Below are 24,823 nucleotides of genomic sequence, written 5' to 3'. Positions count from 1 at the left end.
GCAAAGGACAGATAAAAAGAGATATTGAGGAGAAATCTAATGAACATCCGAGATGCCTGTATCCTAATGCAAGAAATATGGAGAACAAACTGGACTATAAATATAAACCAGAAATACTAGTGAATACTCACTATTATGACATAACTGGCATCAGAGACTTGGTGGGATAATTCCCATGACTGGAATGCTAGTATGGAATGGTTCAGCTTGTTCAGGAAGTACAGGCAGAGAAAAGGGGGAGGTGGTGTTGCCTTGTATATCCAAGATGTATATGTTTGCACTAAGGTTGAGAAAGAAGTGGGAGGCAGATCTGTTAAGTGCCTGGGTAAGGATAAAAGGCATAAAGAAGTCAAGGGTGATGTCATTGTGTCTGTCTACAACAGACCACCAAACCAGGAAGAAGAGGTGGCTGAGGCTTTTTATAAAAAACTAACGAAATCATCCAGAACACAGGACTTGGTGGTGATGGTGGACCAGACATCTGTTGGGAAAATAATCTAGCAGGGCACAGATTATCCAACAAGTTCATGGAATGCAACGGAGACCACTTTTAATTACAGAAGGTGGAGGAAGTGAGAAGGGGAGGGGCTATTCTCAATTTGATTCTGACAAATGAGGAGGAACTAGATGAGAATGTGAAGGTGAAAGACAAGTTGGGTGAAAGTCATCACGAAATGACAGAGTTCACGATTCTAAGGAATGGTAGGAAAGAAAACAGCACAATAAAAAGACAATGGATTTCTCAAAAGTAGACCAGCAAACTCAGAGAAGTGGTAGATAAGATCCCCTGGGAAGCAAGTCTAAAGGGAAAAGTTCAGGAGAGTTGGCAGTTTTTTAAAAAGACTTTAATAAGGGTACAAGAGCAAACTATCTCAATGGGTAGGAAAGATGGGAAGCGAGGCAAGAGTCACACAACAAGCAGGAAGGTCAAATTACAAAGGACAAATATAAAAAAGCAACACAAGCACGTAGGGACAAAATTAGAAAGACCAAGGCACAAAACTAGTTTATAGAAAGTGTAACAACGCATTTTACAAATAACTGAGAAGCAAGAGGAAGATCAGGGACAGGGCAGGCCTGTTACTCAATGAGGGGGAAGACAACAACAGAAAATGCAGCAATGGCCAAAGTTAAATGCCTCTTTTTGTTTGTTTAAAAAAATATAGCAGTGATTGGACCACTAAACTAGTGAACATCAGTGTAAATGGGGTAGGATTTGAGGCTAAAATAGGAAGAGAATAACTTAAGAATTACTTAGACAAGTTACAGGTCTTCAAGTCAGGAGGGCCTGATGAAATACATACTAGAATACTTAAAGAACTGGCTGAAGAGACCTCCAAGACATTAGTGATTATCTTTGAGAACTTGTGGAGGATGGGAGAGATACCAGAGGACCGGAAGATGGCACTGTATTTCCCTATCTATGAAAAGGGGAATAAGGGCAACCCAGGGAATTACAGACCAGTCATCTTAACTTTGGTATCTGAAATGATAATTGATTATTTGCTCCAACAATCACTATGTAAGCACCTAGAAGAAAATAAAGTAACAGTCAACATGGATTTTTCAAGTGCAAATCATGTCAAACCAACCTAATGTCCTTCTTTGACAGAGTTACAAGCCTTGTGGATAGGGTGCAAGTGTAGACTTTAGTAAGGCTTTTGATCCTGTCTCACATGACCGTCTCAGAAACAAACTAGAGAAATACGGCCTAGATGAACCTATTATAAGGTGGGTGCATAACTGGCTGGAAAACCATACTCAGAGTCGATATCAACTGAGCTGGAAGGACATATTGAGTGGTGTTCTACAGGAAACTGTCCTGAGTCTGGTTCTATTGAATATCTTCAACAGTACACTTGCCTGTGAATGATACCAATCTGGGATGGGTTATGAGTGCTTTAGAGGACAGGATTAGAATTCAGAATCTTGAAAATCTGGAGAAATTGTCTGAATTAAATAGGATGAAATTGAATATGGACAAATGCAAAATACTCCACTTAGGAAGGAATAATCAATCGCACAAATACAAAATGGGAAATGACTGCCTAGGAAGGAGTACTGCAGAAAAAGATCTGGAGTTATAGCAGATCACAAAGTAAATGAATCAACAATGTAATACTGTTGCAAAGAAAACAAACATAATTCTGGGATACACCAATAGGAGTGCTGTAAGCAAGATAGGATAACTAATTCTTCCATTATGCTCAGCATTGATAAGGCCTCAACTGGAGTATTGTGTCCAGCTCTGGGGACCAGGAAAGATATAGACAAACTGGAGAAAGTCCAGAGGAGAGCAACAAAAAATAATTAAAGGTCTAGAAAACATGACATATGAGGAAAGATTGAAAAAATTGGGTTTGTTTAGTCTGGAGAAGAGAAGACTGGGGGAGGGGAGGCATGATAAGTCTTTAAGAACAAGAAAGGGTATTATAAACAGGCAGGGCCAGCTCCAGGGTTTTTACCACCCCAAGCAGCCAAAAAAAAAGCCTTGGTCACGATCAGCTCTACCGCCACCGCTCCAGTCTTTGGTGGCTGGTCCTTCCCTCCAACAGGGAGTGAGGGACCTGCTGCCGAATTGCCGGACGTGCCGCCCCAAGCACCTGCTTGTTGGGCTGATGCCTGGAGCCAGTCCTGTAAATAGGAGGGTGTTAAATTATTCTCCTTAACCATTTTGGAGAGGACAAGTAGTAATAAGCTTAAATTGCAGCAAGGGAGATTTTAGGATAGATATTAGGAAAAACTTCCTGTCAGGTTAGTTAACCACTGGAAGAAATTAACTAAGGAGGTTGCTGTATTTCTGTCATTGGAGGTTTTTAAGATCAGGATAGATAAACACCTATCAGGGATGGCCTCGATAATACTTAGCCCTGCCTCAATGCAGGGGACTGGACCAGAGGACCTCTTAAGGCCACTTCCACGCCTATGATTCTATAACCCTGCTCTCCTTGTGTTAGGCCAGATGTTGCCAGCTGAGAGAGACAGAAAGAGGCAGATGCAAAATGAAGATTTAGAAGAACAGAGGGGGAGTAGAAAAGGAAGAGCAGAAGAAGAATTCTTCAGAGCAGATCAGGACAGAGGATGGCAATGCACCAAGGGACACATTTCTATAAACCAAAGATCAAACATGGCTTTGAAAACCACCTTTTGACCCCTCAAGTACCAAGAGAATCTGAAAAGTGACAAATGTAAAGGCCTGGAATCCTGAGTGAGACTTTAGTCAGCACTGCTGCAGCTTACATCAAAAGTGGGTAAGTATAATTACCCCCATTTTACAGAGGGGAAACTTGAGGCACAGAAAAGGAAGCTATTTCTAAGTACTAACAAAGCAAAATCTAAGTACTGAAAAAGATTCTAATATAGTAAAAATGGTCCATGTTCTTCTTGAAAAAAAAAGGGGGGGGGCGGGGAGAAGAGAACCCAAATCCACATGAAGTTAGTGGTCCTTCAAGGGAGGGAAGGACTCCTAGAGTTAGCCACTGCTAGATATTGTACAGGCAGCTCTGTGGCTAACCTGCAGCCCCTGGATACAGCCAACACACCTCTCCCGTAACCTGCAACACATCCAGTACGGGCAGAGCAGGGTTTCAAGTGAACAGGTTCCCACGCTGATCACCTGCTCAGTAGTTTTGCAACATGCACAAATGGAAAGATGTGGACTAAGATGATAGCTCTAACTGCAGGGCCTCTTGACAGGGTTGTATTTAGTTTCAGCTGGATTCAGAAAGTATTTTCCTTTCAAACTGCTCTGCTTACTAGAACCAACACATTTCTGGCTGATAAATTTCCAGTTCAGATCATTACTCTGAAAAGTAAAGTAAAAATGGCACATTTGTGTTCTTCAGACTTGCTCTCCATGTGTATCAGTATCAGATCTGCTGATGTTAGTGATAAAAAGATTTTACTACTGTCAGCCCTGCAGAGTCAACAGAGATCTGAGAAAGTGCACTGGATTCTCTTACTGCTTGTGCATCAAACACAGGAATTGTTAACTACTTTCCTTAGTGGGGTTGCATATGTATCCCTACAATCATCAAATGATGCTCACCATTATTCCTGTGAAATTTTACTGAAGGCCATGAGGTTACACAGGCGAAACTGAGGACAGCATTTTGCTGGAGAATCATACCAGAGGTGATGAATACGAAGGGAAAAAAAAAAAAAAAGAGTCTAGCTTGACTCTCAGATTCCAGGTTGAGTCTGCAAGGCTGGCAGTTAGAAAAACCCACTTTTACTTGTAAACGGAACAGATCTGATGTGGTGACCCAAGGAGCCATTTTTAGAGAGTCCCATCTCACAGTACACCTGCATTTCAGACTGATAGAGTGAATAAAGGGCATAGAGGTGCCTACTCCCAGATGTGTGATTCCATCAGCAGACAGCATTCTCTCTCAAGAGTGCTTTAGCAAAAGCTTCCTTTTCTGCCCGAATTTTCCATACTTACCTTCCTGAAGACAGAGCCACATCTTTCAGAGCCATCAGCAGACTCTCTCCTTCCACATACGCAAAAGATAAATTGATGCAGCCTGCATAGTTTAAAAAAATAGTGTCAGTTGAACTCCAGGGAAAGTCCTAACCCACATCATAGGGGGGTGCCATTCTACTGTACCACGTTAAGCCAAGTTCTACTGGGCTCCCTACATGCAGACTCAGGTTCAAGGCAGGGCAGGCAGAGGTTAGAGGGCCTATAGGATTGGCCATCAAGGCTGCGGAGTCCCTCAGGATTTCTCTTCCCTTTCCTCTGCATAGCGACTGACTAATCCCTATTTCAGTCACTTGGCCTGAGTTCTGGAACAGGCTATAGACCAAAAGGAAGTAGTCCAAGGACTCTACAGTTCACTGGAACTCAACCCCATCATTCCTAAAGTGCACTGACATTCCTGCAGCAGCTGCTGGGTTTATATTAACTAGGAGTTTTTACTGAATTAATAACTAAATAACAAAGTCTGTGCCCCCGGTTAGTCATTCTGGTACTAAATCCAACACAGACTTCAGCTTTGGCATTTAAACTTTTTTTTTTTATCCACAAAATGTCAAACTGTCTCAGTCTTTTATACTGACAGGGTATAATTGCACAGGGGAAGCTGTTACAAGAGAATAAAATACTTCTATAAAAGCATCAGGGGCAACAAGATGTCTGGCAAAGCCAGAGGGGTCACCAGAACTAGTCTGACCTCTTGTAGATCACAGACCACCAACACCACCCCCACACTAAACCCAACAACAAAAATGAGACCAAAGTATGCCCACCTATAGAAGCCTAGACTACTATGTGCCACAGGCAGAGAACAGGAGGGACCGAGGTGCCACAGGCAGAGAACAGGAGGGACTGAGGTGCCCCAGTGCCTGAGGCCCCTCCAAAGGCAGGCATTAAGTGAGATATACTCAGATAATCCTGACACGTGACCCGCATCCACATGTTGCAGAGGAAGGTGAAAAAAATCCAAGTGAAAGCCAGTCTGACCAGGGACAAATTCCTTCCTGACCCCACATATGGCAAAGAGTTAGACCCTGAGCACGTGAGCAAAAACCAGCCAGCCAAGAACCAGAGAGACAGAACAGGGTCATGGCTTCACTAACCATTCACAAAGCAACCAGTCACTCCATCCCATATCACCACCACTGCATCCAGACAACTAGCCAGATATGTCTGTTAAAATGAGCAGCAGTGGAAGTTTCAACCTATCCTTTTAAGGTTCTATTATTAGGGCTGAGCATCAACATATCATTGAGATGAGTGGGGCAGTTCCTAGCTCTCAGACATACAGCATGAGGCTGCCTGCAATCTTAGGAAGTCATCACTGTATTAGTTCACATTAAGGGACCTTCTAGAACATTTTCATCTCAACCAGATAGGTTAAAAACTTCTATTTACAAAATTACAGAAAAAGCAGAGTTTGCAGAAAGGGGTGGATTCTGTAACCAGAGAAATATGAGGTTCTGCTAATACCTGGATAGTGATGCTCTGGGTCTCCATTCATAACCACATCTGGAATTTCAGTCATTATTTTTGTAACGAGTCGGTCCGCCAATACAGAGATTCGCTTATAGTCATACTAACAAAAGAAAGCAAGAGAGAGATCAGTCTAATAAATGGCTGATGGGTTCAACTCTCCCTCCTTTACCAACCACACACATGACTTATTTTTTAAAACAATTCTTTGAGTTAACAGTTTGGTATTTGCCAGCTCAGCCTGCTGCCCAAAACAAACCAAATTATCAGTTAAGAAAACTTTACCCATAAGAACTATCAAGTGACCTTTCATATAAACACAAAAGGTTTGAGTTTCAATATTACAACTCTTTAGATAATGGTTAAAGTGACAGAGTAGTTTGCAGTATGACAGAGCGCTCCTGTTTTGCTATGGTCAGAAATGCCCATTGCATAATGGAGATGTCTGCCTCACTATGGCAGCTAGGGGGCCTAGCCACACTGAGTTATGTGCACCCAGTTCTCTTTCTGAAGACCTGCTTGCTGGATTCAGTAATAAGAGAATTGCTGATTGTCTAGAAACTACAGTATGACTGGAAGGACCACGGTCCTCCAAGGCATATCCCTTGAAATTTCAGGAAACTGACCATGTGGGATATATGCCCTTCAACTTCACCATAATTAACTGTGATAGGATGGCAAAGGCCCTTTAACAGAGAAGAGATCAGTGCACTTGACTCATCAGCTGCCTCCTAATTGGGTTTATAATCTGGCACCTGGGGCACACCAAGATTCAGTTCAAGCAAGTGAGAGCTGCCATAGCTACGAGGCTGTAGGTGGCTCCTGGGAGAAGGCTGAAGAGCAGCAGTGGGGTTTGCCTGCTAATCTTCCCCAAGTCAGAAAGCTGAAGCAGAGGGCCAGAGAGGGCTGAAGGCAGAGGAGCAGTGGGGGGTTTACCTGTGAAGTCTCCATACTGGAGAAAAAGACAGCTGAGGGCCAGCAGGAGTAAGGGATGACCTCCCAACAGACAGGCTCTTGGGGATCCCCCTGGGAAAATCAGGGCTGCAGTCCATCTGGAAGGGCTGGGGTGGCTGTCCTGGTAAAAGGGCAGGAGAGGCCCAGAGAAGAGTCTGGGTGTGGTAGAAAATGCTGGAGAATGGTATGTGCTATGTTGATGGATTAGAGGATATGAGATACTTAGGACTACATGCATGGAGGTGATAAACGGATTACATCGGGGGACTTTTTTTTAAGGACTATTTTGTACTATGCTTATAATAAACTCACCCCAAGCAGAGTATTAGTGAGTCAAGAAAATGTCCTGTGGAGTTCTGGGGACTCTGAAGAAGGGAAACAGACAGGCACATCTATCATGCCGCGCTGCAGGACAGCGCTCTAAGCACGGCTTTGGTATGATATCAACCCACCCAAGATTTCTTACATGTGTTCCTCTGACAAGCATGTGGGTAATCTAACAAGCTGTTGGTCAGGTAAAACAATTTGAAAACTATTAAGCGTTTAATTTTTGAAAAGTATTTCTCGTTTTTTTTGGAACATCTACCATAAAAATGACTAGGCACAGAAACTCCAAAATTAGTCCACCTTGTTGTCCTCACTGAGGACTGGGCCTTTTGATTATTTCTGGAAAATGTGACTGATTGATTACAGAGTTAGAGAATACAGATTGCAGTGATAGACAACCCTATTATAGACAGTTGCATACTATGGATTTTCCTTCCAGACCATGGACAATTTTACTGACTCTCTCAAGTTCTCTGGCAATGACTCACATAGGGTTTATAAGCTTTGAAGAAGCAGATCCTTCCACCAGATGTGGATAGCATGAGCCGCCTATTGGTTATTTTGAACCAGAGATGTACACTGGGAGGAGGGGAGAGAACTCTGGTTCTGGCAAAGCCTATCTGCACCACAGGCAGACCTCTCAAGCACTCCGCATTAGGTGGATCCCTCTGCATTCAGGGCAGATGGCTTCTGCTGTTCTACTTCAATCACAAACTTTGCACTTGTTAGGCCCCTCTTCCCCTACCACTCGCCAATCCCTCCCGTAAAGGAGCAGAGGGACCTTGGAGGGAGGGACCAGGTGGTGCAGAAGCTAACTGTTTTTGATGGAGCAGAGTGGAGTCTATACGTGTCCCCCAGGGAGAGGAAGGAGTGGAGCAGGGCCTGAGCCGCCAGGCTCTTCACAGGCAGAACAAAGAATTGGGAGCTACTCCATGCCCACCTCCCCTCTTGCAAAAATATCAGTTCAAGCTGCTCTTGGGTCTCTCCCTCAGAGGCCCCTCTCTGCTCCTTGAAATGGGGTGAACCAAAGCAGCAGCAGCTAGGAGCGTTCTGGATGCCAGAAGGGCACCACCAGCAGCAAAGGAGCCAGCAAAGGTAAACCCAGGATACATTTAATTTCATTTAGCGGAGGACAGCATTACTTTGTGCCAGGGGGGCAATCTTAGCTTAATGGGGAAAACCCCCTCTAGGGAGAAGGGCAAGCGTTCCCCTGAGGGGCCAGAGCAGGGAGTAATTCCACATTTCAGTCATATGCCCCACATTTGAGTGGCATGTACTGTACATTGGCAGGCTTGACTATTGAGAGGTTTGACTGCAGGTTCTGGTAGGCATGCCCTGGGCGTGTGGTGATTATACATTCTGCAGAACTAGACGAGCAATCAGAGTGAGACTGCAGAACATACAATTCTGCAGGAGCATGGCCTCCAACGGAGCTTCCATAGACTACACAGCTCAGATGACTAATTGTTGCCTGGCTGGAATGGGCTTGGGCTCCATGGACAGATTTCCTGCGACTATGTTATATGTTCATATAAATCCACTTGGCCTATATAAAAAAACCTCTGGGTTATTTTGTCTGCAACACTGTTGCAGAAAACCAATAGATTGAAACTAGTCTAAAGCAGAAGTGGCTTCAAGATCACCTTCCAATCCCCCAGAAATGTCTGCAGGGAAGACTTCAAGGGGCTCACTCAAATCTACATCAGGTGAATCACTTTAATCTTCAGTCTCAACAGTGAGAATCGGAATCCAGCCTGCCAATCTTGCAGGTGTTCACGCTGGAAAAGGACTTCTTTGGAGTGAAATGTGGTCCCATTAAAGGGGCCAATGGAAAGATTCATTGTAGCCCATGCATGATGGGCAGGAAAGAATCTAAGAACACTTCATGTACTATTATACAGGAACATGAGACAGAATTGATCTCCATATACCTCCATCTCTTGTTGAGACACTTCACACGCTGCCCCAAGGCCAACTGCTAAAGGTGTAGGCACAGTCCCAGATCGCATTCCTCTCTCCTGGCCTCCCCCACTCTGTAAAGGTTCCAACCTCACCCGGGGCCGACGGCGAACATAGATGGCACCAACCCCTTGAAAACAAACAAAGAAGTTGGGCATGTTCAGGACATAGACACTTTTGAAATTACCACAAAGGATACCAGCACTGAAAGAGACCACCTCCTTCTCCTTCGAGAACTGCTCATCTGGATCCCTGTCGGGGGTGGGGGGTGGGGGGAGGATAGGAGAGAGAGAGAGAAAGAAGCACCCACAGGTGTATGAACTCAGAATCTTCCAGAAACCAGTGTGCACTGAAGCTAGTTCTCCCCCAGACAACTGTCCCCTCCTGCATGGTTCTGAGTGTCTGAGATGGAGAGGTCTCAACCTTTCCCCAGTTTGCTTTGGCAACAAAAGGTTCAGTGTGCTCAGAGCACAACGTCCCCAGTGCTACCCTAATCATTTCCCCACTTTTGGATGTTACTGCTGTGACAGACCCAGGCCGGTAGGTTACAGGAGTCTGGTAGAGGGCAAATATACTGGTCACTGGCTGAGTAGTTTTCTGTCCCCTGAGTGACCAGAGCAGGGCTGCACTAGAGTAATCAGGAACCTGCTAGAACCAATTCAGGCAGACAGGCTGATTAGAACACCTGCGGCCAATCAAGGCAGGCTAATCAGGGCACCTGGGTTTAAAAAGGAGCTCACTCCAGTTAGGAAGCGGGAGAGCCAGAGGAGATGAAGTGTGTGTGAGGAGCTGGGAGCAAGAGGCACAAGGACCTGAGAGTGAGAGGGTGTGCTGCTGGAGGACTAAGGAGTACAAACATTATCAGACACCAGGAGGAAGGTCCTGTGGTGAAGATAAAGAAGGTGTTTGGAGGAGGCCATGGGGAAATAACTCAGGGAGGTGTAGCTGTCATGCAGCTGTTACAGGAGGCACTATAGACAGCTGCAATCCACAGGGCCCTGGGCTGGAACCCAGAGTAGAGCGTTGGCCCGGGTTCCCCTCAAACCTCCCAACTCCTGATTGCACATAGGAGGAGCTGACCCAGACTGTGGGGAAGATCACTGAGGTGAGGAAATCTGCCAATAAGCGCAGGACTCACCAAAGTAGAGGAGGAACTTTGTCACAACTGGTGTCAGCGGTGGGATTTTGGGGTGCACAGCGCGGCAGAAGAAGGAGGGTGATTAAAAAAAAAAAAAAAAAAAGGTAGAGCATTTTTTTTTTTTCACCACAATGGATGACTTAGTATGGGCATTGATACAAGCTACGGCGGCCCAGCAGGAGGGTACCCGTGTCCAGGCAGCTGCCCAACAGGAGGCAGTGCGGCTGCAGCAAGAAACTAATCGCCTGCTGATGGACCAGGCTTCTCAAGACCGAGCTATGTTGCGGGAACTGGTAAACCAGATAAAGACCCTTACAGAGCTGAACTGCGGCCATGATGGGACGCAGATCATATGGGCCAGCCATTGGCTGCAGAAAATGACATGGGAGGATGATGTAGAGGCATACCTTCTGGCCTTTGAGAGGACAGCTTTACGGGAGGCCTGGCCTCGAGATCAGTGGTCTGGCATCCTTGCCCCAGTCCTCTGTGGGGAGGCCCAAAAGGCCTACTATGATCTGCCTGAAGAGGCTGCAGCAGACTACCCCCAGCTGAAGGCAGAGATCCTGGCCAGATCTCGGGTAACAACTGCAGTGTGGGCCCAGTGGTATCATGAGTGGAGGTACCAGGAAAACAAAACCCCGTGGTCCCAATTGTATAACCTCATCTATTTCGCATGAAAGTGGTTGCCAACGGAATCCCAGAGTCCGGAAGAGATACTAGAGGTTCTGGTCATCGACCGATACACGAGGGGGCTACTGCCAGACCTTCATGCTTGGGTAAGCCAGAATGAACCCTCCACCTATGATGAGGTTGTCGCACTGGTAGAGAGGCGAAGGACAGCAAGGGAGCTGACCCAACAAGTTAAGGAAGAGGCACCCCGGGTTAAACTAGCAGCACCAAGCTCTAGAGCTTGGGTGACTGGGCAACCAGGGGATCACAGGTGGAAAAAGAGAGGGGCTGAAGGCCCACCAGAAGCCACAAAGAGTCAGAGCACTGAAGGAGAAGAGGATCGTGATGTTAGACTGCCCAAACCAAGAGACCAGGGAATGCCTAGGGCTCCACACAAATGTTATGCCTACGGGGAGTGGGGACATATAGCTGCACAGTGTCCCAATGCTGAGAAACCTATACAGTGTAATCTGGGGAAATGGGCAGACCCATGCTCCCTAATCCACCTTGTGGGGGCCTCACTAACCCCACATATGTACACCAGACCAGTAAAGCTAAATGGGGTAGAGACCACAGCACTGGTTGATTTGGGGAGTGCTATCACGCTTGTCTCGGGGAAGCTTGTGAAGTGTAGTCAGCTGCTGCGGGTTAAGCGTACAGGGATAACGGGCGTCCATGGGACAGTTGGCTATTACCCCACCATCCCAGTAAAACTTGAGATTCAGGGGAACATACTGAGGTAGCAGCACGTGTAGTCCCTAAATGCCTATACCCGGTACTCATAGGGAGGGACTTCCTAGGGTTTAGAGACTTACTCCCAGGAGGAGGATTGGAGAAAGAGGGGAACCCTGAAGTTAGTGAGGCATCCACAGTAGACTGTCAACCCCCAGTCTTCTCGAAAATAAATCTGGAGATATTTCACATTCCCAAACAGGGTAGAAAGTCGAAAAGGAAAAGGAGGGCAGCTAAGGCCTTGGGAACCTGAATACTGGCCCAAAGCCAGAGGGTCGCTCTCGTAGGTAGGTGGACCCAAGCAGCTGAAAAGAAGGCCACCCAGGAGGGAGAAGCACTTGAGTCTGACCCCCACCCTAACGCTTCTGAACCAGCAGAGGCAACAGAGACTGGGCCCCTAGATCTTGGGCAGATTAGCCCCGGAAGAGGAAATTTTGAAGGGGACCAGACTGAAGACCCAAGGTACAACAATATTAGAAAGAAGGTGACTGAAATAGAAGGAGTCCCCGTGGAAGGGAGAACCCAGGGACCAGGACCCTACTTCATAATGAAGAAGAATCTCTTACACCGGGTTGCACCAGTACAGGGGCAGAAGGTACAGCAGATCTTAGTACCTCAAAAACACCAGAATGCTGTATTAAGTCTTGCGCATAGTCATCTTTTTGGGGGGCACTTGGGGGTAGAGAAGACCCTGGCACGAGTCCTACGAGGGTTCTTCTGGCCCGGAGTACATGAAGAAGAGTGGAGGTACTGTGCGTCCTGCCTGGAGTGTCAGCTGCACAGTCCCCGTCCCCGCCTGAGGGCACCTTTAGTACCCCTTCCCATCACAGAAGTCCCCTTTGAGCGAATAGCCATGGAACTAGTGGGACCCCTGGAGAAGATGGCTCGGGACCACCAATATATACTTGCTGTTTTGGACTATGCTACTCACTACCCAGAAGCCGTCCCCCTGTGGAACACAGCCTCTAAAACGATAGCCAAAGAGCTGGTGGGGATCTTTGCCCGAGTGGGGCTACCAAAGGAGATATTAACAGACCAAGGAACCCCATTTATGTCAAAGCTAATGAAGGACCTCTGTATGCTGCTCCATATACATACCCCGAGAACTTCAGTCTGCCATCCGCAGACTGATGGGTTGGTAGAAAGGTTTAACCGAACCCTCAAGGCTATGATAAGGAAGGTGGTAAGTTGGGTGTCCCAATCCTTCCCGTCCCTACTGCCCTACCTTATGTTTGCTATCCGGGAGGTACCTCAGGCCTCAACTGGGTTTTCCCCCATTCGAGTTATTGTACAGACGTCACCCCCGTGGCATACTAGATATCGCCAAAGAGATTTGGGAAGAGGAACCCAATGAGGGGAGAAATATAATAGAACATGTAATACAGATGCGAGACCGGATAGCCCGGGTCACCCCTATTGAATGGGAACATTTGGAAAAGGCCCAGAGAACCTATTACAATCGCCAGGCAAAAGTCCAACAGTTCCAACCAGGGGATAGGGTGATGGTGTTGGTACCCACAGCAGAAAGCAAGCTTCTGGCCCAATGGCAGGGGCCCTATGAGGTGGTTGAACCCCTGGGGGAAATAACCTACAAGGTGCGGCAGCCAGAATGCCGAAAATAAGAACAAATTTATCACATCAGCCTTCTGAAACCCTGGCATGCACAAGAGGCATGCATAACTATCCAGGAAAACAAGCCTTCCAAACAGGTGAGAATGTCTCCCGATTTAACTCCAGACCAGAAGAATGAGGTGTCTGAGATGATGTTCGAAACCAAGATGTGTTCTCCACAAAAACCAGGTCGAACAACCGAGACATCACCACATCGTCACGAACCCTGGGGCCAGAATAACAATGAGGTCCTATCGGGTGCCAGCGGCCAAAAGGGAGGAAATAAAAGCAGAAGGAAAAAAATGCTGGAGTTGGGGATCATCGAAGAATCCCACAGTCAGTGATCCAGCCTAATCGTGCTGGTGTCCAAACCTGATGGCACACAAGGTTTTGCAACAACTTCTGGCGACTAAATGAAGTATCCCAGTTCGATGGGTACCCCATAACTCGCATAGATGAGCTAGTGGATCGTCTGGCGAATGCCCGTTACTTGACTACCCTAGACTTGACAAAAGGGTACTGGCAGATTCCCCTTGCAGAAGACGCAAAGGAAAAAAGACTGCGTTCTCTACACCAGAGGGTCTTTTTCAATATACTGTCCTCCCTTTAGGACTACATGGGGCCCCAGCTACTTTCCAGCGCCTCATGGACAAGCTATTACACCTGCATAACAGTTATGCTGCTGCCTACTTAGACGATGTGGTCATTCATAACCCAGACTGGGAAATCCACCTAGAGAAGGTGGAGGCAGTCCTTGATACCTTCAGGCGAGCTGGCCTTACAGCAAACCCTGCCAAGTGCACTGCAGGGTTTACAGAGGCCAAATATCTTGGCTACATTGTGGGAAAAGGTCTGGTAAAACCCCAAGTGAACAAGTTGAAGGCCATCCAAAATTGGCCCCGACCACGTCGCAAGAAACAAGTCCGGGCATTCCTAGGTGTAGTGGGATATTACCGACAATTTATCCCCCACTTTGCACAAGGGCAAGCCCCCTGACAGACCTAGTGAAAGCCCGTGGGCCTGATCTGGTGAGATGGTCTGACGCAACAGAGGAAGTATTCACAGACCTACGGACTGCCCTCTGCAGTAACCCAATATTGATAGCCCCTGATTTCACCAAGAAATTTATTCTGCAGACAGATGGTTGGGGAGGACGAACACCCAATTCTCTATCTCAGTAGGAAACTCCTTCCAAGGGAACAAAAATATGCAGTGGTGGAGAAAGAGTGCCGCGCCGTAAAATAGGCCATGGAAGCTCTGCGCTACTACTTGCTTGGGTGCAGATTTGTCCTCGTGACCGAGCATGCCCCTCTTCAATGGATGCAGTGGAACAAGAAGAACACAAGGGTGACCAGGTGGTTCTTATCCCTCCAACCTTTCCAGTTCCGTGTGCAACACAGAGCAGGGAGCCGTCATGGTAATGCCGATGGCTTGTCACGTGTGCACTGTCTGGCATCCCTAGCTGCCCAACCCGTTGGTGTTGAGCAGGGGGGAGGGATATGTGACAGATCCAGACCAGTGGGATACACAAGTCTGGTAGAAGGCAAATATACTGGTCACTGGATGAGTAGTTTTCTGTTCCCTGAGTGACCAGAGCAGGGGCTGCACTAGAGTAATCAGGAACCTGCTAGAACCAATTCAGGCTGACAAGCTGATTAGAACACCTGCAGCCAATGAAGGCAGGCTAATCAGGGCACCTGGGTTTAAAAAGGAGCTCACTCCAGTCAGGGAGGGGGGAGCCAGAGGAGAGGAAGTGCGTGTGAGGAGCTGGGAGCAAGAGGCACAAGGACCTGAGAGTGAGAGGGTGTGCTGCTGGAGGACTAAGGAGTACAAGTGTTGTCAGACACCAGGAGGAAGATCTTGTGGTGAGGATAAAGAAGGTGTTTGGAGGAGGCCATGGGGAAGTAGCCCAGGGAGGGGTAGCAGTCACACAGCTGTAACAAGAGGCACTATAGACAGCTGCAATCCACAGGGCCCTGGGCTGGAACCCAGAGTAGAAGGCAGGCCCGGGTTCCCCCCAAACCTCCCAACTCCTGATCATACACAGGAGGAGTTGATTCAGACTGTGGGGAAGATCACTGAGATGAGCAAATCTGCCAATAAGCGCAAGACCCACCAAGGTAGAGGAGGAACTTTGTCACATGCCTGTATATGGTTAACCAGAAGTATTTTGTTGCCAATGCTGTTGTGGGTACAGTCTGCTTGGGCTGCTTCCCCAAAAGTGGTCTTGCTAGGCTGATTTTTGTGTGTAGGTATTCTTACTTCCTTAGCTCCATCATCCAATCCTTTCCATCGCCAGAGGCAGAACTGTCCTTGACTCTGCAGGCCAGGACTCCTTCCAGAGGGTGTCTCACTTTCTGTTTTTGGGGGCAGCTCATCAGATGAACTGCACTGCAAGGAGCTAATTTGATGGTTTTGAAAGACACTTTTGCACCTCGAGCCACCCTTCCCTCATTGAATAAACTTCTAGCCTTACACAGGGGAGACTGGTGGCATTTCCCACCATTGTGTTTCCACAGCACCAAATACTGCCACCAAAAGCATGGTGGTAGTAACAATTTTTCCTCAGAGGCAGTGGCATACACATCTGCCATCTGATTGGTTCTATCTGATTATTGAAAGTACTTGTCCAGCCTCCAATGCTGTAGTGTCTGAACACCTTGCAATCTTTAACATATTTATCCTTCAAACACCCTGCGAGGTGGGGCAGTGTTATCTGCATTTTACAGATGAGGCGCTACGCCCAGAAAGGTTAAGTGCCCTGCCCAAGGTCAATTATGACCTCATCTACCTTTTGTTTCTATCTTTTATTGCACAAACTTCAAGCTACACAGAGCTGAAGAAGCTGGTCCAATAAAAGATAGAAACACAAGGCCCTTTGTCTCGCTAATATCCTGGGACCAACCCAGCTACAACAATTCTGTGTTGCCTGAAGTTACACAGGAAGGCCATTGGTGAGCAAGGAACAGAATCTAAGCCCTGGCCCAAGCTTTTTCTGAACAGACCACATTTGCCCAACAATGTGTCTTCAGTTCTCAGGAAATCATGTTCATCAAAAGGCAATGTCTTGGCAGACTTCTTGAGCAGAGCTTACAATCAACAGAATGAGTGGCCCCTCAAAGATTCAACTTTTCATCACCCATTCCACACTTGGGGCAAGTCACAACTAGATCTCAATGCCACCAAGAAAGCATCAGGTGTGTCTGGTTCTGCTGTAGGGACAGGACCCAGTATCAGCAGTCACTTTTTCTTCTGGACTGGGGTCAGGAGTCCTATGTACATTTACAGAGTTAGGCAGGATGGGATGGGTCCAGGATGCTGACACTAGCCTGGATAGTTTTTCATTTTCTGACCCTCCTGGGACTGTGGTCAGAATCACAAGTCCTGGACCCCAATCAATCAGGTCTCTTGTCTCAGGATTGATGATATTCTCCACCCAAATCTAAATGCTCTCTGGCTAACAGCTTGGCTTCTGGATTTCTGGGATCATTATAACAATCTGCTAATGTTTAAAAGATGCTACTGGAAAGCAGGAAACCTTTAGACCAGACAGACCTACTCACTAATAAAAAGGAAGACATTCTCTATGTGGGCAACTCATGAGGGAGTTGATCTGATATGGTACTCCATTGCTTTTGTTTTGGAGCGTACCTGAAGAAAATTCAGACTATTTGAAGTGTATGTGGCTACATCTCATCTCTCTCCCCCTGCCCCCACCTCCAAATGCACAAATTGACAGTCTTCATTCCCCTTACAATACCCAAATTTCTGAAAGGCTTCCATCACATATATTTCCTCCAGCACACACACAACCTCTGCTATGGGATCAGCATCTTGTTCTCATAAAGTCTGTGGGACCATTGTACAAATATTTTCAAAACTGTTGCCTGTACCATCTCTCTGAACACAGCATTCCTCATAACACCAGCCACAGCTAGCAAGATACGGATTTGATAGCAGATCCTCCCTACACCACGTTCCATAAGGATAAAATAGTCCTGCACTCTAACAACAAATTCCCATCTAAAAAGGTCTCTGGTTTCTGTTCAAACAGGCTATTAGCCCATCTGAATTTTTCCTCAAGCTTTTCATTCATACCCAGGGAGGTCAGGCTCCACCCTGTAGCCATCCAGAGGTTCAAATTATACATTAGAAGCAAGAGGAAAACTAAGGACACGGAAGATCCATTGCTCAATGAGGGGGGAAAATGGCAGATGTGCTAAATGCCTTTTTGGTTTCAGTTTTCCCTAAAAAGGTTAGTAGCGACTGGAGATCTAACATAGTGAATGCCAGTGAAAGAGAGGCAAGATCAGAGGCTAAATAGGGAAAGAACAAGTTAAAAATTACTGACAAATTAGACGTCTTCAAGTCACTAGGACCTGATTAAATCCATCCTAGAATACTCAAGGAACTGACTGAGGAGATACCTGAGCCATTGGCGATTCTCTTCAAAAAGTCATGGAAGATGGAAGAGATTTCAGAGGACTAGAAAAGGCCAAATAAAGTGCCCATCTATAAAAAGGGGAATAAGGACAACCCAGGGAATTATAGGCCAGTCAGCTTAATTTCTGTACCTGGCAAGATTATGGAGCAAATAATTAAGCAATCAGTTTGCAAACACCTAGAAGATAATAAGGTGATAAGTAACAGTCAGCATGGATTTGTCAAGAACAAACTGTGTTAAAGCAACCGAATAGCTTTCTTTGATGTGTTAACAAGCTTTGTAGACGGGGGGCAGGGAGGATGGAGCAGTAGATGTGGTATATTTTGACTTTAAGGCTTTTGATACTGTCTCACATGACCTTCTCATAAACAAACTAGAGAAATACAACATAAATGGAGCTACTATAAGGTGGGTGCATAACTGGTTGAAAAACTGTTCACAGTCTAGCTGGAAGGGCATATCAAATGGGGCCCTGCAGGGCTCAGTTCTGGGTCTGATTCTGTTCAATATCTCAATCAAGGATTTAGATAATGGCATAGAGAGTACACCTATAAAGTTGGTAGATAATACCAAGCTGGGAGTGGTTGCAAGTGCTTTGGAGGATACGATTAATATTCAAAATGATCTGGAAAAATGGTCTGAAGTAAACAGGATCAAATTCAATAAGGACAAATGCAAAGTACTCCACGTAGGGAGGAACAGTCAGCTGCATACATACAAAATGGGAAATGACTGCCTAGAAAGGAGTATTGCAGGAAGGGATTGGGGGTCATAGTGGATCACAAACTAAATGAGTCAACAGTGTAACACTGTAGCAAAAAAAGCAAACATTCTGGAATGCATTAGCAGGAGTCTTGTAAGCAAGACAGAAGAAGGAATTCTGCACTACTCTGCGTTGCTTAGGTCTCAATGGGAGTATTGTGTCAGTTCTGGGTGCCACATTTCAGGAAAGATGTGGACAAATTGGAAGAAGTCCAGAGAAGAGCAACAAAAATGATTAAAGGTCTAGAAAACATGATCTGGGGGAAGATTAAACAAACTCAATTTTTTCAATCTGGAGAAGAGAAGACTGGGGGGACACGATAAGTCTTCAAGTACATAAAAGATTGTTACAAGGAGGAGTGAGAAAAATTGTTCTTCTTAAGCTCTACTTCTTTCCTATCCTCAATAGGCTTAAATTGCAGCAAGAGCAGTTTAGATTGGACATTAAGAAAAACTTCCTGTCAGGGTGGTTAAGCACTGGAATTAATTGCCTAGGGAAGTTGTGGAATTTCCATCATTGGGGATTTTGAAGAGCAATTTACATGAACACCTGTCCGGGATGGTCTAGATAATACTTAGTCCTGCCACGATGCAGGGGACTGGACCAGGTAACTTCTTGAGGTCCCTTCCCGTCCTACAATTGCATGGTCTCTATTACTGGACTATGCAAGGCCAGTATCTTAGAGTTCTACATGCACTTACACACAGCTTTACTCTTATAAATTTGCCTTCCAGATTGCTCTCCTGAATTGGGTGTTCCATCCTGTAATCACTTTTCACCAATGCTTCTCAGTTTCACCTTCTGGAGGGTCAATACAGCTTGTTCCACTCCAAAGAGTGGCAATCCATATGGACAATTGCCAAAGGAGAAAAATTAAGACAGTTCTCAGAGATGATCACCTTCTACAGTCCCTCTCTATTTCAGAGATTTGAGTTAAGGATTTCTAAATCAGTGGAAGGAATGACATACTTGTGTTCTCTTGGATTGCTGATACTAGCCCTATCTCACTGTGACTTTACAGAAACACTGTCAACATCAGAGCTACTTCACACCTATCCGAAGTCTCCTTCTAAGCCACTCAAGTGGGGCCACTGGCTGCAAACCTAAATTTGTGTGTCTGACCTTCTCCTGCAAATCCATTTACCCTCTAAAATCCTTCTCCCCCAAATCCATTCGCCCCCCTGATGGTGGCAGGGATCCAGTCCCACCGGGGTGGGGGAAGAAGTAGTAAGGTGTTCAGAAATAGTGCACATATTAGTGGAGGAAGCTGTGGAATAGCAACAAAATATTTCCTGTGAAACAAGAGGAGGGGTAGAACCTGAACCAGACCCCTCCCAGGGCAACAGTGATGAAGCAAAGCATTTTGAGTCTCCAGGGGGCTCCAGTTACCCTAGAGTTCTCAGTCAACACAACACAGCCCTGTCTGGACTTTCGCCCCATGTGGAACGTGAGCAGCTAACACCACGTGAGCCTTCCAGCCACCCCACGTTTGATGGTGGGCAGGCACGATCCAAATGCTCACTGCAGGTTTGGCAGCAAAGCCTGAATGGCCCCTTCATGACATTTCTGTCTGTCAGAGGAATTAACTTTCTACAGCCCAAGTAATGCAAAGATCACTAGAACAGTAGGGTTGGACAAAACTGTTTCTGCTTTGTTTTACTTTGAGCACTTTGTGTTTAGTTAGTTACACTGTTAACCCTGTATACTCAGACAGCCTCTCATTTCCTCCCATTTGTGTGAGGGGAGAGAACCATTTTAACAAACAGGAAAATATGATAGTCAGAGCACAAGAACTGACAGTACGATTATGGGAAAGATGTAGTACCAGACTTTTAATTCTGCCTAGCTGTTGAGTGAGTCACTACTATCAGTTAAGAGAGCACTCTGAAGCGATGCTGTGCACTGATGGAACCTATTTGCTTCCCAACAGCAGAAAGAGAGTATGGATTAAGGCTGTGGCAGAAAGGAGACACACAGGCCTTAGCACTCATGTGATCTGTCAGAGACTTCATGCTAGTCATAGGGCCCTTTGGATAATTTTGCCTCTTTTGCATTGAAAAAAAATAAAAAAAGAGAAAAAAATACTAGACTATATAATCCAAGTATGCTATGACTGGTTAAATGATTACTGAAAATCTCTATTCATTCAAGAAGAGTATGACGAGTTTATAAGTTATCTGTACAATTCACAGAATGCATGCTGAAACAAAGTGACCCCAAGACAAGCTTGGAAACATCAATCCCTTAGAAAAACAATCAATCGATACCTTTTGGACCATAGATTTTATGGCCACTGATGCTCATTAGGTCAATTTTCATATCGTTGACATCCATGGGAATTTTACCAACTGCCTGCGCAGCATCGGTGTGGAAGAAAACCTTACGAGAGCTGCAGATCTGACCTGGGATAAGAACACCACAACAGCAAGAAACAAGGCAGTTAGTTACTTATCTCATTAAATGCATTAATGTACCTGAAAAGTGTCACCTTGAAGGGAGCAAGAGCAGTTTTGTGGGGAAAAGAAAGAAGAAAGGAGTACTCTTAGGTTGTTCTAAATTTTTTAGTTAGTTGTCTATGGACTGTTTTGAAACTATTCCAGCTGACACTTACCCAAGCTTAGCTGTACATGGCTCAACTAGAACTAGCTGAAATTCAGAAGCAACAGAAAAGCTACAAGTTGCTTCCTTATCATAGAAGTTAGAGACAAAAAAGTCATCTTGTCAAATGCAGGACTTCTCCCCTATGGAACTACTCTTTTGTCTTAATCGATGGGGGCTTCTATCACTTTCCTTGGGAAAGTCTACTCACAACCTGGCAGATTTGCCTTTGGAAGTTCTCCTGCTAGTCCACCTAGATTTTCCACTTCTTAATTCCCTTTTATTTTAAGAATATCCCATTTATCAGGCTAATATAATTCCTCTCTTTCATTGGTGGGTTCATACTCACCAAGTATCTGTATGCTTATGATCCATTCCCCACTATGTTGTCACTTAGCCAACTTCTGCACATTTAGCTTTTAATTTTTACTCAAAAAACAGAAGCAATACTCTCAGTTCCCACCTCACTGTGGCTCCTCCTCTCTGAACTTTCTTCAGACTGACAGTAACTTTCTGGTGCCCAGAAGTGAGCAATATTCCAATTGTAGCTGCACAATATCCACACGGAGAGAAACTATTACCACCCTATGACACAATGGGCCTCCGGGCAGAGAGACCAACAGTGACCTTTTTTCCTGCCAGATCATTGTAAACTCTCATTTGATCCGCAGCTGATTCATTTCTAGGTCTCATTTTGCACTACTGTTCCCTAGGATTCTCCAAACACACAATGTGTGTATTTCAGATTGTGAACAAGTAGTAATTTTGGCAGCCAAGAGCAAAACTTTGCTTTAAATTGCAAAAGCCAGGTAGGAGCAGAAAACAGTGCACCTCACTCTCATTATAAGGTTACATGACTGTAACAACTCCCTGTTAAAAATATCAGATGCAGTTCCAGTTTACATTTTAAAGCAATTTAAGAACATATTGTTTGAGACAGCAAAACCATCCTCAAAACAGTCTCAGACAAGACAGGCCAATGGATTGCTTCTGATCCTTCAAAACAATGTAGCTTCCTTAGGGCCCAGTTTCATTACACTTGATATTACACCAATATGCCTTTTTAGTACTATTAGCCAAGGTATATTTCATATATATATTGCACACATTATTGATATGTATTACACATCAGATCAACCCCCCCAACACCCTGCAAAGCTAAATACAGCATCTGGCATTAGTGAATATAAACCCTATCAAAATCAAGATACATGAGTGTTCTAACCTGGTCTAAGTTGGGAGCGCCTTCATGGCCCAACTGGTTTGAAATACTGTGTTCAAAAGCAAGAGATAAGGGATACACTGCGGTACCAAAACAATAAGTTAAAAGCTAACTGATTGGTGAATTTTAGCCTTGGGTGACATACAAAGTGGTTTTAACTTGTAAACAAGTAACTATAAATACAGCTAGTTTGTGGGGCATATTTTGGAGAGCATACCTTCTATGTAAGGTCATTTGGCATGCTGTGAGAAACAGCTTCCCAGAATGATCAGTAATGTAGTGACTCTTTTTCCTGTACTGTGAGCCAATTTTATTGCTAAAACTGGGTAAGTTTGGTTATTTGGTCTCCTGAACATTTTTCATAATGAACCACATGTGTAGTTGTATATATAAAGCAGCAAATACCGTTTTTCAAGTCAGAGTCATTTATATTAGGTTGCTGGAAGCCAGTGCCTACTTACCAATGTCACTAATTGGCTGCTTTACTCCTATTTCATTATTCACAGTCATTATGGACACCAAGCTTGTGTCTGGTTGGAGTGCATTCTCCAGTTCCTGGTGAAAACATTGAAAAGACACAGATGTAGTGCCAGACGTAACTAAAAGTACAAGCAAAAGCTGCCTACAGGTTAGTGTTGGGGTGCTGCTAAAATAGACTAAAACCCAAGGCCTAAAAACCAGAGAACCTAAAATATTTTAACAAGAAAAACACTGATAATATTTGGCTATCCAAAAGTCCAAAGTTTTTGGACTTTGGGTAAAATAAAAACCCAAATTTGTGTTTACAGAAGATAAGAAATGTTGACATTGAACTAAAGTATCACAGAGTGTGCTTTCTAAAATTCCTCTTTTAACAGCTAGGATAATGTACTACAATAAACACATACTGATCTAACATAGAAGTGAAGGATTGTGAATAAATAAAATAGATTCACTGTTAGCTACATATTTAATAAACTGTAATTATGTATAGAGAGGAAGCATTAGATAAGGCAATACACAGGCCAAGGCTTTGCCTGGCATGAGGGTATTTTTTGTTAATTTCTCTTTTATATAATTTGCTGATTTGTATAAAATGACACTGTTGGCAAGATAAGTAATGTGTCACGCTGGAAGATGTAACTAAGAGGTACGAACATGTACTGATAAACAAAAATACCCTTTTTCTGGGACCGAGAGCAACACGATCCCAAAACTGCAAATTCATCAAGAAAATTATAGACATTAGGTGATTAATGTTTGCACCTGAATATGTATGGGTTACGTACAATTCAATGGAATGCAGATTGGAGGAAAATTATGTAATGGAGCATGTGAAAACGTATCAGAATACATGAAAAAATGGATCCAAGACTGGAGAAACGCCATATCAGAAACTGAGGAATGAAACTGAAGGACCAGATCAAGAGATATGGGGAGGTAATGACCACCCCAGAAGGAGGAGGGACTTTTTGCTGTCCCCAAATGTGTAACTTTGGCCCATTTAACTATTCCATGTATGTCCAGACACAATAAGTATTGACAATAATTCTGTCTGAAATTGTATTAAAATAAAGGCAAAACTGATTAAGCCTCAATTGGGAGGATGTGTGTGACTCCATTTCCCCTCGCACAGACCCAACACTTGGCTTCAGTTTTGATAGCAAATTACATTCAGTTAAGAAAAAGTTCCTGTAGTTCTTTGGCACTACAAATGAAAATGATGGAGGTGTTGGAATAAATCCTGATTCAATTAACTGACAGACGTTCTAAAAGGAGACAGAGGACTCAAGCAGAACACCACCAATCACCAACTAGCAGATCTATCAGTTAAAAAAGAACCCATTTCCACAATTAGTAGTAATACTACTTATACATAAATAAAAGCAGCATGACTGTTCAATTTCTATATAATTTAATATTCACATGAACAACAATGTATGACTAGGTCACAGCCATGAAATCTTTTCACGGTTACATTCATGCCAGCTTGTTTTTTGTGTATTTTATTAATTAAAAAAAAATATATATATATATATATATAAATAAAAAACACGTCCAAAGAAATGGCAAGTCCTCCAAATCCAAGAAAATTAGTGCAATACACAAGGAAGGAGGAGAAGGGGGGAAAAGGGAAAATTACTGTTGAGTCACCTGAGAGCAGGAGTAACAATTATGTATTACATGCAAAAGAACATAGAAGTCAGCACTCAAAGCTGGGTATCTGGCCCAGAAGTAAAGTTGACAGTCCTGTGTAGCAGAATATACCCCAAGTAATAATGGGTATCTGGTGGCCCAAAACCCAATCATTGCAGCCTGAGGCTGGGAGGGATGAATCCATAGATTAATACATTTTTAAGGCCAGAAGAAACCATTCATCTCATCTAGTTTGATGTCCTGTACTGCACAGGCCACAGAATCTCATCAATAATTTATACATCAAGGCCAACTGCACCCCACTGTATGCCATTTAC

General features: G+C 44.7%; 1 protein-coding gene across 3 annotated transcripts in view; it reads right to left on the bottom strand.

Moving 5' to 3' along the window:
* NFS1 (NFS1 cysteine desulfurase) overlaps positions 1 to 24,823 on the bottom strand; it is a 37,399-nt gene that overhangs the window by 4,110 nt on the left and 8,466 nt on the right. For all 3 annotated transcript variants that reach the window (XM_030532799.1, XM_030532800.1, XM_030532801.1), the window contains 5 exons: positions 22,832 to 22,925; positions 20,818 to 20,952; positions 9,166 to 9,323; positions 5,951 to 6,056; positions 4,445 to 4,526 (listed from right to left, as the gene is read on the bottom strand). In XM_030532799.1, the coding sequence (XP_030388659.1) occupies positions 4,445 to 4,526; positions 5,951 to 6,056; positions 9,166 to 9,323; positions 20,818 to 20,952; positions 22,832 to 22,925 (575 nt within the window). The remainder of the gene's footprint in view (positions 1 to 4,444; positions 4,527 to 5,950; positions 6,057 to 9,165; positions 9,324 to 20,817; positions 20,953 to 22,831; positions 22,926 to 24,823) is intronic.

Source organism: Gopherus evgoodei, chromosome 14, assembly GCF_007399415.2.
Source record: "Gopherus evgoodei ecotype Sinaloan lineage chromosome 14, rGopEvg1_v1.p, whole genome shotgun sequence".
NCBI lineage: Eukaryota > Metazoa > Chordata > Testudines > Testudinidae > Gopherus > Gopherus evgoodei.
This window is presented reverse-complemented; position numbering and strand designations above follow the sequence as displayed.